At 40.1% G+C, this 14,414-nt stretch overlaps 1 protein-coding gene and 1 non-coding gene across 19 annotated transcripts in view; one reads left to right on the top strand and one right to left on the bottom strand.

Annotated features, from left to right (window-relative positions):
- Nucleotides 1-14,414, bottom strand: part of BICD1 (BICD cargo adaptor 1) — a 212,060-nt gene that overhangs the window by 120,955 nt on the left and 76,691 nt on the right. For all 18 annotated transcript variants that reach the window (XR_016281495.1, XR_016281492.1, XR_016281494.1 and 15 more), the window contains exons 3-6: nucleotides 9,722-9,874; nucleotides 5,777-6,214; nucleotides 2,749-3,840; nucleotides 1,030-1,181 (exon numbers count right to left, since the gene is read on the bottom strand). Coding sequence is in view for 13 of the 18 variants with exons in the window: in XM_089527848.1 (XP_089383974.1) it covers nucleotides 1,030-1,181; nucleotides 2,749-3,840; nucleotides 5,777-6,214; nucleotides 9,722-9,874 (1,835 nt within the window). In the remaining 5 variants the exon portion in view is untranslated. The remainder of the gene's footprint in view (nucleotides 1-1,029; nucleotides 1,182-2,748; nucleotides 3,841-5,776; nucleotides 6,215-9,721; nucleotides 9,875-14,414) is intronic.
- LOC149311752 (U1 spliceosomal RNA) lies at nucleotides 3,917-4,078 on the top strand. Its single transcript, XR_016281528.1, has one exon. It is a non-coding gene; the product is annotated as a U1 spliceosomal RNA (small nuclear RNA).

Below are 14,414 nucleotides of genomic sequence, written 5' to 3'. Positions count from 1 at the left end.
GCAATTAAGTTAATGTGATGATGTAAAGATTGTAGCAAATAACAAAAAAATGGTAATGACCCAATGAAGTTATGAGTAGGCATGTTTTTTAAAAAGCCAGGACATTATGTCACTGTATTAGTCACTGATTGGAATGAAGCACATTTAATTATACTAAAAGCATAGCCTCTTTCCTTACAGGAATTCACATTATGGTGGAAGCCAAGTGACTCTGATACTATCGCTTATCAAGAGATCAAACTTCCTTTGTTTCCAATCATGTAAATACTTTATCAATGGCTAATTTGCTCAACATATATAAAAAAAATAAACCAGAGAGAGGTAATTATGGTGGCCTATTTAGATCCACTCTCACTTCTTTTCAACTATACTCACAATTCACATTTTCTTAATATATAACATCTGCTTCTTTATATGTTAACATCTGCACAGACTGTATATTCAAGAACTGGGTAACTCCAAAAAGACTCTGAAAGTAAGAAGCAATTAGTAAAAACTGGGAATTGCTTAATTTATTAATGTTTGGAGCTCACCACAAATCCAGCACTAAAAATATGAAAGAATATCATTAGAAACCTGTTATTTATATACCTCTCTTTTTCTCTCTCTGCATTTTCAGCTACCTATGCTGCTGCTTCAAATTTAAGTAATATCATCAGAAATAAAGGCACAAAAAGTATAACGTTATTTCTTATATTACAGTGAATCCTTGCTATCTGCTGGGGTTTGGTTTGAGGACCCCTCATGGATACCAAAATCCTTGGATGCTCAAGTTGCATTAAATACAATGGTATAGTAAAACTGTGTCCCTTATAAAAATGGCAAAATCAAGATTTGCTTTTTGCAATGTATATTTTTAATAAATATTTTCAAGCAATGAATGGTTGAATCCATGGATAAAGAAGCCATTGATATAGAGGGCTGACAGAACTCACAACACAGGAACTGGTGTATTCACACAGGAAGACACTACACACCAGTGAAGGAGGCTAAAATACTGCCTTAAATTGGTGACAATGGTTCTAGTACCTGGTTGCAAACATGGCTCTCAAGGATGAGAAGGTTGCTGCATCTTCTTTCAAAGCCTTCAATTCATTGCGCAGTTTAGTCATGGTTTCTGTCACCATGGCCTTCTCATTTTCATACTTATTCTTCAGATTGGCCAGGGCCACTTCAGCTGTCTGAAATAAAGACATGAGCACTTCATAGATTTGCAATGAACAGAAACTAAGATGACACCTAGGATTCTAAGTGCTCAGTAATGAGAAGATTTTATCAAACATAGACCATACACTCACATTTATACTGCATGTTGCTTGTGCATGTTGCTTGTTTTCATCTGGTATTATAAAATACAATTGTATTATAAAATACAATTGGCATGCATTACACATCAAACATTTGAGGCCTTCTTTGGCTTGAGAGCTATAGCTTGAATGGAGCTTGAGAGAGACTTCATTTCCAATTTGTATGCTTCTTTTGCTACATTCTGGGCTCCAATCAGGATAGTTTTGCAGATTTTTGGAAAAATATATACATGAGCAAAACTCATTTAACAGAGGCAACAGTGGGGGTGGGTGAATGTAAATGTGATGGTCAAGGGATGAAATTCCTGCATAATTCCAGTCTTCCTTCATTACATGAAAACTGCTGAAACTAATACATATAAATCCTTAAATGTCTAACTGCCCAATCCTAATAACCATTGTGGCAAGAAATATAACGCCAGAATTATGGAGGGAAAGGTTGAGGCATCTTCATGAAATTCAAAAAACCTAGAGCCTTATTTCATGACCAAAGAAAGTTGAGAGGCAGAGAGAGAGAAATGTTATTCTCCTTGCCTCTCCTGATGCTGTTGTAACACTTCTGTTCTCTTTCCAGAGAAAGATAGTCATAAAAGCATGCTTTTTGCCAAACAGATTTTTCCAGCATGACAAAAAGCACACTTTTATGACCATCTCCTTTGGGAAGAGAAAGGGTATGAGGAGAGACAAGGAGAAAACTTCTTCTCTCTTGCTGCTTCTCAGCTTTATTTTGTCATACGCTAAAACTCCTTCTTGCTGACTCTTTCCAATCTTAGACTAAATATGTCTGCTTTGGGTTGCCTTTTTGGAACATGGGCTAAAGGGATTACAAACCTGGGGGTCATGCCCTCTCTAGTTCCTCTTAAATTGTAGCACTGGATTAGTTGCAAAGCAGAACAAAAATGTACATGCAAATCTGTATATTTAATCCCATTCTATTCTAAAGATTTATAACTGAAAGCATGCTTAAAGGAACACCAAAATGTAAACTAACAAAACCAAGTTAATTCAGTATTTGAACAAACATATCCAGTTAGTTCCAGCTGAATAGTTCCACTCATTAATTAAGAGTTGACTTAACAAATTTCCTATTGAGACAATGGATCATCTCTAGTTGGAACTAACACTTGATTTTAGACCATTCAACCAGTTTCTTCAAAGGAAATTTGGATACAGAGGTCACAGAATAAAATGACTTAACAAATTCCTATTGAGTCAATGGATCATCTCTAGTTGGAACTAGACCATTCAACCAGTTTCTCCAAAGGAAATTTGGATACAGAGGTCACAGAATAAAATGTTTGGTGAGAGATTAAAACAAAAACAAAAGAAACACCACATTTTATGAGGAAAATATGTAAGTACTATAAACATCCTCAAAATTACTCATTAGAACACACACATTAATCATTTAAGTGCAGATGAGGAATTAATAACAGTTTACCTGCTTGTTTGCTTTCAGTACTGCCCTGAGGGTCGCTATCTGCTCTCGTTTTGTACTCAAAAGGGACTTCAGTTTCAGTATTTCTTCCATTAAGGCTTCCTTGTCCTTATCAATCATAGGTACTAGTTCACGGGCTGCCGCACGCTGCCGAGATAGCTGCAGCGACCTGTCTACAGCCTTCTGCAAGTGCTTGATTTGGTCCCTTATTATGGCATTCAGGTTGTAAATATTCATTGGCTCTTTGCGAATGTCACTGGTGTCAGAAACAGGGGAGGAAGGAGGGGCTGTGATGACAGGAGAAATTGTGGGTGTCTTTGTTGGACTTTGTTCTTTGTTAGGTTCTGTTCCCTCTTTTGAAATCTGTTCAGTTGGTGTCCTGGCTTCTAAGGGGGACGCCATTCCTCTCCTGACAAGTCGGGGAGACAGAAGCCCTCTTGGATCATCAGGTCCCTTCAGGCTTCCACTTCTAGTAACTCTACTTTGTCTGTAATAATCCAACATAACCCTATTAGGAGTTTCGTTGTTACACAGACATACATGATGATAGAGCTGTGCAAGTTCTTCACTGAAAGTCACCAGCTCATCCTGAGCTGTGTTGAGGGTATTGTGGTTCTCATTTGCAACACCTGTAATTCTCTGCAATTCCTTTTCCATCTGCATCATTTTCTCATGGCTTTCCTTAGTCGACCTTTCTAGGTTTGTCACCTGTTCATCATATATCTGGATTCTACTCTCATATTTTGTCTTTTCTTCAGTGTAGTTTTCAACACATTTATTGTATTTTTCTTTTAAGGCTTTTATTTCAGCTTTGAGGTCAATCACCTCTGTAACAGCCACTTTGTATTTGCACTCTAGAATCTCTAAACCATTAATGTCCACTTCATAATCATGGGTTTCTTCCCCAGAATCTCGGCCTTTCTCAAAATCTACATCTTTCAACTCTTTGTTACTCTGTAGGCCCCTCATAGCATTGACATGCTCTGTGAGCCTGTGAACCCGTTCATGTTGCTCAGTGAGTGCTCCCTTTGTATGTTCCAGCTGTGTCTGCGACTCCTGAAGATTGGCTAAGAGAATAGCTTTCTCACGCTCTACCTGCAATAACCCACAAAAAAGATATTAGTGTCTCAAATAAGAAATGATGGTAAAAAAACATAGGGACTCAATAACCATGGTAGCTGACAGGGGAGATACCATGATCATGAGGGTGGTTTTCACAGGGTGAGGCTCATCTATTGCACTCTGTTTGTGCTGATCCTTGTAATTCTTGCAAATGCAGGAAACATGGTTGCACAATTTGTGGTAGTGGTAAAACTGCATTTGCACCTTACCCTGTTTTTATATGAGCCAGTATTGTGTAGTGGTTTTTGCAGTGGACTATTACTCTCTCAGCCTCAGATGGAGGCAAATGCAACTACCACCACCCCAGACATTTCTTGTAAAGAAAACCCTGTAATAGGATCAGGGTTGTCATAAGTCAGAAAAGACTTGACAACACACAACAACAACACAGGAAAAAATCTTAGTATGGCACTTTAGGTTTCCTGCAGAGGCAGATTTCTCTGATTGCTAAAGAATCTCATAATCTCCTCTGAGGTTTGGAATTTTTTGGTTGTTTTTTTTTGGGGGGGGGGGTTTAACTAATATATAATTTTAATGAATTATAATATTTATAATTTTAATAGGATGGTATTTGTATAAAATATATCCTAGTTTAAAAAAATCAGCTTAAATACCACTGCATTGTTTTTAAAAAATGTAAGTGAAATTAAACAGAAGTAAAAACATGGTGTAGTGCTGTGAGTGTTGGACTACGACTCTGTAGACCAGGGTTTGATTCCCCACTTGGCCATGGGGAATCCTGGGCAAGTCAAATGCTCTCAGCCTCAGAGGAAGCCAAATGCAAACCTCCACTGAACAAATCTTGCCAAGAAAACCCCATGAAAGGGTTGTCATCAGTTGGAAATGACTTGAAGGCACACAAGAACACCAACAACAAAAACACCAAAACAAGAGATGCACAGCTTAGGAACTACTCAGAAGAGAGGATGGAAAATAAACTTGTCTTTTCCATCAAATCTAAAAATTACTTTAATATAAAATTTCTGGGAATAAATCTGTTTTAATCTGCACCTCTGTTTGATTGTTATTCTTGTTGTTGCTTATAAAGCAACCATATTGCACTAAGAGTTGTTCATAATGCATCTGAGGAAGTAGATCAAGTGCATGAGAACATGCTACAACTTCCTTCGCACAGTTAGCCTCAAAAGAACTACAAGATCTTTATGCATTCTGATATTCCAGGTCAACATGGTTATGTCTCTGAATTCTAAGAGCTGTACAGTAAAACAGCAAGAGAAAAATAAACAATCCTTCCATTCCTTCTTCAGTTATCAAAAATACCTTTGTGTCATCAAAACATTGTCAATTATTTTTTTAAAAGCTAGAAAACTTTAGTGGGAGGTTTAGTTACATATTTTAATTCAAGATATTAAAGAAATGTCAATAACCCAACAGTGTAAAATTAAACACACACATACACAAATGAGCCATATCAAGCGCAAATTGTTTGATGAGAAATAATAAAATCAAGCTTAATGACTTTGCTACATCATGGCCATCACCAATTTAAAACCCTAAAAAACATACAGGATTTTAATTTATGGGAATGTTAGGTGGAGATATAATTAGGAGCAGCGCTCTTGCTTCAGGCAATAATCTTGTTAGTGTCTATGTCTGTTTTACTGTTGTCGTGCTCAAGCTACACAGAAGCCTACATCGACAAGCTATCTACCACACAGCAGTAATCTGTACACTGAGAAAAAGTTAATATTTTTCATGCAAAAAACTTTTAAGCTCTACTCAAACTATGGAGAGTGTGGAAATATTACATTTTTAAAAATATCTAAATGACAGCTGCTAGAATTGTCACGCATGGTGAGTCCCAAAAGATAACTTTTCTAAGCTCTGGATTCATGTGTACAGCATATTATATGAAACTTCTTTTTTAATAGTTAAAGTCATGTGTTACCTGCATGAGTTGTTGCTTCAGTTTTTGCATTTCAGAGATGTTAAGCTCACTGAAGAGATCAGAGACTGGGTGCAGAGACTCTCCTTTCCTAACTGTGGGAGTCCGAAAGTCACCATTCAGTTTCATGTGGGGTCCATGAATATGTCCATTCATTTTCTCATCATTATTGGGTTCATTCCCATCCTCTCCAAATTTTAATCCATCTACTGAGATATTAATATGGTTATTATACATACTATCATTTAGATTGATATACTGGGAAAGTTCCTTCCTCAGATTGTTCTTTTGCTCTCTTTCATTCTTTAATGTCTCCAGGGCTTCCTCTAGTTGATGTTCAGCAATTTCCTTTAACCGAATGGCATCTTCTAGCTGGCTATTAAGCAATACAGTTTCTTCTTCAAACCGTTTTATCTCATGTTTCAGACCTTCATATTCAACCTGGATTAGATAAGATAAAGAACATTCATAATACTAAAACTTGGATCAATAAACATCTTGCCATTTTCTGAATCTGTTGAATGAAGGAACCAAAAAAGCAAAGACTGTATGTGTATAGAATCATTGAGTGAGAAAAGGATTAAGGTATCACAGACTGCATATACTTCTGGAGAGATGTCTTGCGGCTTTATCACACAAGACTAGAAAAGCAGAATTTTAACAGGGTGGTACTTATCAAATCATGTACCCATCTTGCTGCTGCCTTGCACTCCATTCCATTACTGTGGTGCACCTTTTCGTTGTCAGGCAAAACCCATCAAGAGGTTCTCAATCTTGCTGCTATTCCATTATTGCCTTTGTACAATATGTCCCTTCTGCTGCAGTTCCACTTCTTAGGAGATTATCACACGGAGGCTTACAATCCTTAAATCATGGCTAGGTCGTCCCTAAAGCACGAGGGTGTGATTGCCGGTTGAGCTTGTGTCATGTGATGAGATCGTCATGGAGGCGTCCCGTCATTAAAGTGTTTGCAGAGCCGCCATTTCTCTGCATAACCGAATTTCCGTGAGACAAGCACGACCAGCGATCACACCTTCGTGCTTTAGGAACAATCTAGCCACGTTTTAAGAATGGTAAGACTCTGTGTAATAATCTCCTTAGTCATGTGATGTGGTGGGCATGATTTTGCTCCTCTCCCCTTCACAACAACTGCAGCAACTGACACCATCCCAAAGCCAGCTGCTGTGTGCACATTTACACAGCAGCCCACTTCAAGAGGTATTTGGCAGCTGTAATTTCTTGTCCCTCCCCCATCTGCTTCCTCCTGAAACACGGGACTACTTTGTGAGTGTGCACACCATAGCATCAAGCTTCAGGAGGGGGGCAGAGCAGCGATCGCAACAGCCAACACCTTCCCAAAGTGCACATTCACACAGAAGCCAGTTTTGGGAGGCAGTTGGTAGCTGTCATTGTTTGTTCCCAAGCTCCCCCTCCCTTACTCTTGGAAGGCATCATTTGGTAGTACCGAAAACTGACTATGACCATGGATCACCAAAGCGCTTTCATGGGGGAAAGTGTGATAAGAAATTATGCCAAATTGGTATGATTGCATTCTTAAACTAGCATGATTGTGGTGGGAAAGTAGGCTGGTGTGATAAACTTCTTAGTTTCAGGACTATCCTATAACAGAATCAATATTCTCTATATAAAGATTGCATTGTAGAAGTTAAATAGGCTTGCACATTTTCCACGGTAACAGAATAAACATTTCATGTCTTAACAAAAACATTTTGATTTTTAAGTGTATCATCACCCTTATGTATATCATCACATTTTTTAAAAAAAATACAACGAACAGCCAATTGTAAGAAATGGGAGGTTTGAAAGATTACATTGAAGTTTATAAATATTTCCTGGAAAATATACATCCATAGTGTTTAGTTAAATGTGTCGATATTACTATATCATGAGAGAGTGTTGGTTTTTTGCTAACCACAAAAGAAATACAAATTATTTCCTCTGTGGTAGAATCAGATTACTAACACAATTATTGTGTAATGAGTAAGCTCAGAAGGTAATCAGATCTTTTTTATTTTAAAAATGACAGCAATTTACAAAGTTGCAGAAAAGGAAGCAAAATGAAAAAATACCTCTTTTTTATTTTAGAAAGCCAAACACATTCTGTGTTTACTATGTACTATCTATGTTCATTATAGAATAGAATGATGTATGATATCAATTATTTCTAAATATAGTTTGGCAGCCAAAGAACTATTTTAGGCACGCCGAAACAGGCTTGCAAATCCCAGTGGGATTTTGACTTTATTGCTCTCCACAGAAGGCGCCCCAATGCCATTACTGTGTAATAGCATGAACTGCTTTTCAGACTTCCTTCTGTTTTTAAAGTGTGTACTCTCACAGTGTGTTTGCATTTTCTGTTTGGGAAAGAAAAATTCAAAATCCCATCAGCCACACAAGTTGCTTCTTTGGTCCTAGCCACTGCAATTTCTGATAACACTGGCAATCAATAAAATCTATGGTTCCCCAAAAGAGAAAGACTATTGGCCCTTCATATTTGTGGCTTTGACTTTTGTGGATTTGATTATTTGTGGATTCGATTAATATGTTCTCTCTAGGAATCTCTAGGTCATCCAGTGTGACTCTGTCAGAAGGTGATCATAGAGTCACACTGGAAGACCTAAAGATTCCTACAGACTTTTTCTCTAGGCCCTTTTTAGTCCTCCAGTGCAATTCTATAGTTAATTTCTGCTGGATGTTTGCCACAGAGTTGCACTGGAAGACCTAGAGAGATTCCTGGAGAGGTGTTCTCTCAGGTTTAAAAAAGTACTTTTTTTATTTGTCTCCTCCCCCCCCCCCCCCACACACACTTTTACAGAGGCCCTGTGCCCCTAATCCCAGCAAATGTGGAGGGTCCAATGTACACAGCATGCACAGTATAGTGGTAGAAATGTATATAATAGATAGGAAAAAATTCTTGTGAATATAATCACCATGTAGTTATGTGCCTCATTAAAAGGAAAAGGCTTTACATCCTTAAGATAATTTAACAATCATACACACACACACGTACGTTGACAGAACTATGCATCACACATTATACATACATTAGAATGGCACCAAAAATTGCCTCTCCAGAATTCTCTCCCCACTCATATTTTTAAAGAAAAAATCCTATATCCTCTACTGTGACATAACGGGCATTTCCCCACCCCAACTCCACTTTATTGACTGATGCTGATGGGAGACGGGGGAATGAATGAGTCATTCTATTTATGTAAGGCAATGGGGTAAATAACTGGGAGCAAGGTGAATGTGTCTCCAATCATGATTTCCAGAAGTCAGATTCTGTTATCTTATATGTCAACACCAGTTTATACTGAAAGCCTGACAGCCTGAGCTCCATGTTGCAAGAAGGCCACAGAATCACAGGATTAAGGGACCACAAACGCCATTCAGTCAAACCCCTGCCATGTAGGCACACCAATGATTCAGCCTGTCTGCACTGATAGTCATCAGATCCCAGGGTCACCCTTTGAAATGGACATTGCTCCTCAGTGTGAATAATGATACCATCAAAGCTTTTACTCCTTTTCTCTGATTGCCAGCGACTGTATCTGTTGGGAGTTCTGGAAGCTGTTCAAAAGGTAACTTTTCCAAAATCTGTCTCTATGGACCCTCCCTTAAACAGTATCTTCTGTTATTTGTAGATATGAACAGGTATTGATATGCATACAGTGCGCCCACGTCCTACGCAGTAATGGGGCATAATGGGGAGTAATGGGGCATGTGCCTGTTCTGCGTGCGCGCCGCCACGAGCACAAGCCCATTTACTTTAATGGGGCTCAAGCGTATGCAGAATTCCCCTTATGTGGGCGGGGGTCTGGAACGGATCCCCTGCATAAGAGAAGGGACCACTGTACTGTATTTGAAAATGGTATATCATTCACTGTTATTGTTATTTTCAATCTCTTATCTATCTGTGCTTACCTGATTCTGTTTCAGCGTGGAAACCAACTTTTGCAGAGTAATATTTTCTTCTTCAAGTTCTGTATAGTCCTGAAGGAGTCTTGCCTCTCTAAATTTATATTCTCTTATTTCATCTTTCATCCGAATTCGCTGGAGTTCTGCCATTTCACTGCTCTGAAAAGAGGGCGGGGGGGGGGAGAGAATAAAACATTTACCACTTCTTTTTCAGCAAAACAAAAGTCTTAATTGTATGTGTTGATGGAAGACACTAAAAAATAAAATAAAATCATTTCAGAATATCTATCAAACCAGCTACATTTTGCCTCATTGACTCATCTCTTATATAGCATACCAGTAGATATCCAGAAGTAAGTAAATGCAGAAGAAGAAGAAGAAAAGGAATACAGCCTTAAGGTTAATGTTCCCCCTAACCCTAAATACTCACTACATCCTCTTTCTCTGCAGAGTTTAAGCATCTAATTATTTTTATTTACTGGATAAAGGTTTCAATCAAATACAATTACTAAGTATTCTTCTTTCAGCACTGCTTCATTTCTAAGGGAATAAAGGAGATCAATGAGTAATAGAGTCTGTCCCATTAAGATAAGTACTAACAACCTTGAGAAAGGAATACAAATTCCATCCACACATTTGCAAGATGAGAAAAGGAGTATGTGTTGCATATAAAATATTTATCTAAAGAATAAGAAGAAAACTGTTTATGTTCTAATGAAAAATGTATGAAAGTGGTACCATATAGGAATGATCCTGGGTTTACATCTCAACACTAAAGTGGCATCATGTTCTGCATTCTGCAGAACAGTAACTTGCTGTGTAGAGTATGATACTCTAACAAAAAGATCTCTAACGAGAGATCTTAACTGTGTGTCAGAATCCCGGGCCATGATTCTGTCATGACTGGTATGGTTTATTGGGAAGGATGTATGTATCCAATATGAACATTATTGAGTACTGAAATAGTTGCATGAATCATGTATGGATCCTGTGTATGGGATATAGCAGAGTGAACAAATAGCAGGGGGCCAATTGGTAAGCAGAGTGAAGGGGTTTATAGTGTTATGATTTCATTCCTCCTGCAGCAATGCTGGTATGTAGGGGAAGGAAGAACTACAATCCGCCCTTCCCTTACGCGGGGATCCATTCCGGACCCACCCTCCGCGTAAGTAGTAATAATAATAATAATAATAATAATAATAAATATTTATTTATATTCCACCTCTTCCGACTGAGGATCGAGGCAGGTAACAACAAAGAAAATACAATATACAACAATAAAAACAACAAGCCCCACAAAAACCTGACCCAACCCTCCCTCCCAACTATAAAATTAAACAGTAAAAAAAATGTTTACAAAGTACATAACAATACATCAAAGTTAAAAACAAATCACAAGTAAGAAAAATAATAAAAGGGGGATTCAATTGGTTCTGGACATTATCAATCGGGGAAGGCCTGCCGGAAGAGAAAGGTTTTTGTTGCCTTTTTAAAAGCTTCAAGTGATGATAACTGGCGAATCTCTTCCGGCAGGTTATTCCAAGTTTTTGGAGCGGTGACAGAAAAGGACCTCTGGAAGGTCACCGCCAGTCTGGTCTTTCTAGATTGTAAGAGGTTTTTCCCAGAGGATCGGAGTGTACGGGAAGTATTGTATGGGAGGAGGCGTTCCTTCAAGTAGACTGGACCCAGGCCATGTAGGGCTTTATAGGTGATAACCAACACCTTGTACTGTGCCCGGAAGCTAATAGGCAGCCAATGTAGTGCCTCCCTGGATGAAGATTAACCATCCATTATGAAGCCAAGCCCTCCCTGCAGTCCATCTGCCTTGGTCCAGGCCTTGGAGGTAGAGAGGAACTCCTGGACCTCATCCCCTTCCCCACCACTACTCCCTTCTCCTTTTGTGTGGTGTCTTTTTAGATTGTATGCCTGAGGGCAGGGAACCGTCTAATTAAAAAGACTGTATGTACAGTGCTGTGTAAATTTACAGCGCTTTATAAATAAAGGATGATGATAATAATAATAATAATAATAATAATAATAATAATAATAATAGTGATTTTAAAATAGGTGTAATATGATCGAACTTGGATTTTCTGGCAACCAGTCTGGCTGCCACGTTTTGTATCAATTGGAGCTTCCGGACGTGACACAAAGGTTGCCCCATGTAGAGCACATTGCAGAAATCAAGGCGAGAGGTTACTAGAGCATGTACAACCGTTTCTAGGTCCCGTTGCTCCAGGTAGGGGCGCAACTGGCGTATCAGCCGAAGCTGATAACAGGCACTCCTGGCTGTCGCATCAATCTGAGAAGACAGTTGAAGCAACGAATCCAGGAGCACGCCTAAACTGCAGACGCAGTCTTTCAGGAGAAGTGTAACCCCATCTAGAACTGGTGAACTTATCTCCATACACGGATTGGGGTTACCTATCATGAGTACCTCCGTTTTATTTGGATTCATCTTATGTCTATTTTCCCTCATCCAATCCATTACTGACTTCAGGCAGTCATTCAGGGGGGAGATGCCCTCCTTAGTCACTGAAACAGCCCGAGACATAGAGAAATAAATTTGGGTGTCATCAGCATACTGATAACACCCCACCCCATGTCTCCTGATTGTCCTGGACTGCAGCCAGCACACACAGACACACGCCAATAAGGAAGGCAATTAACTATGGAGCTGGAAGTAATCCACAAACCTTGCAGGGAGAAAGAGAGAAAGCAAACCGAAAGCCAAGCCGAAGTCAGGATAACAGAGGTCTCAATAGTCAGTCCAGTCCAGGGTCAGGTCAGCCAGAAGGTAGCAATAGTCCAGTCCAATCCAAAGTCAAGAGTCAAGGCAACAAGGAGTCAAGATGCAGGGAGCAGTCACACCAAAGGATCATGCAGTAAACTCTGGCACTGAGTTGGTGTCTCTCTGCTCATTAAGTAAGCGAAACGCTTCCCCATGCCACCTGAGGCTGATTTGCTAATTGCTTCTCAACAATTCTCTGGGATCTGCACCTGCCATCACTTTCAGCCCTGCGTTGTCTATAGGAGGGAACCTTCAAGCCTGGTTCCTCCCCAGAGTCACCACTAGGCTGCTGTACCACCAGAGGAATCCCACCAGCATTAAGACCTGGCTGAGCTTCCTCCTCTGGGGCTGGGAGATCAGGGCTGGATTCTGGCAGAGCAGGATTAGCACCTGGTGTAGCCTCAATTACCTCTTGCTCTGGAGCAGGATTAGCACCTGGTGTAGCCTCAATTACCTCTTGCTCTGGAGGAGCCCCATCCTCCTCCTCATCTTCCGAGACCTGCTCTTGGCTGGCCATGACACTGATGATCTCACCCAGCGGCTTCATGTAAATATTAAACAGCATGGGGGACAAAATGGCGCCCTCAGGGACGCCAGATGCCAGCTCTCTCGTAGAGGAGCAGCTGTCCCCCAGCATCACCATCTGGAATCTGCCCGAGAAGTAGGAATGTAGCCACTGCAAGCCAGAGCCAGCGATTCCCAACTCTCTCAGGCGTTCCAGAAGGATACCATGGTCTATGGTATCGAAGGCCGCTGAGATGTCCAAGAGCACCAACAGGGCCACACTTCCCCTGTCAATGCACAGACGGAGATCATCGACCAAGGCCATCAGGGCAGTCTCCACTCCACATCCTGACTTGAAGCCAGTTTGAAATGGATCGAGATAATCGGTGTCATCCAAGACTGCTTGGAGCTGGTTTGCAACCGCCCTCTTGATCACCTTACCCAAGAAGGGAAGAAGAGATACTGGCCAATAATTGTTTTTGTCCAGGGGATCAAGGGAAGGGGAATTCCGTGTATACTCAAGCCCCATTTAAATGAATGAGACTTGCGTATGCGGTGGCGTGGTAGCGCACACACGCACCATTACCCCTTATGGGGCACACTGTCCCTTTTCCAGTGCAGCTTTGAGCGTATGCTGAAAGCCACGTATGATGCGGGCACACTGTATTAGCATTTGTTTTGATCAAGATCAAAGGCCAAGCTCCAACAGTCAGAAAGGCAGGCTGGACAGTTTGCATTCTAAAGCTAGGGTATGAGACAGGAATTTTCAAATCTGGCAAAAACCCTTTACGGGTGACATCTGTCTCGATGTCCGGAATAAAAATCTTTTGTTTTCTATGACACTAAGATGTTTTCCTGGTTATTGGGAACTCAGACCACTGGTTCTGACACTGTGTTGTGTTGATGAACTTCAGTGGAAGCGTGCTTCTGCACAAAACATTTGACTTTTCCCTTTAATTTTCTTACTCTTATTTTGAAAATTGTATTTACGTGTTTCAATTATATTGCTTTGGACAGGATCCATAGTTTTCATGACATTTTCAAAGGGTCTTCCATCCTCTTGTAGGGGAAAGCTCATGTTCCTCTAGAGCAGTGGTTCTCAACCTGTGGGTTGCCACCCATTTGAGGGTCGAATGACCCTTTCACAGGGGTCGCCTAAGACCATTGGAAAACACATATTTCCAATGGTCTTAGAAACCAAGATGAAAATAATTTTATGGTAGGGGGTCACCACAATGTGAGGAACTGTATTAAAGGGTCGCAACATTAGGAACGTTGAGAACCACTGCTCTAGAGAAAGGGTTATTATTTCTAGGGGTGCATCTATACTGTAGAAATAATGCAGTTTGACAACACTTTAACTGCCATGGCTCCATTCTACAGAATCCTGAGATTTGTAGTTTT

Source organism: Sceloporus occidentalis, unplaced genomic scaffold (genome assembly GCF_023333645.1).
Source record: "Sceloporus occidentalis isolate IW3139 unplaced genomic scaffold, rSceOcc1.0.p SCAF_5, whole genome shotgun sequence".
Taxonomy (NCBI): domain Eukaryota; kingdom Metazoa; phylum Chordata; class Lepidosauria; order Squamata; family Phrynosomatidae; genus Sceloporus; species Sceloporus occidentalis.
Note: the sequence above shows the minus strand (reverse complement) of the source record. Positions and strands in the feature narration are given on the sequence as shown.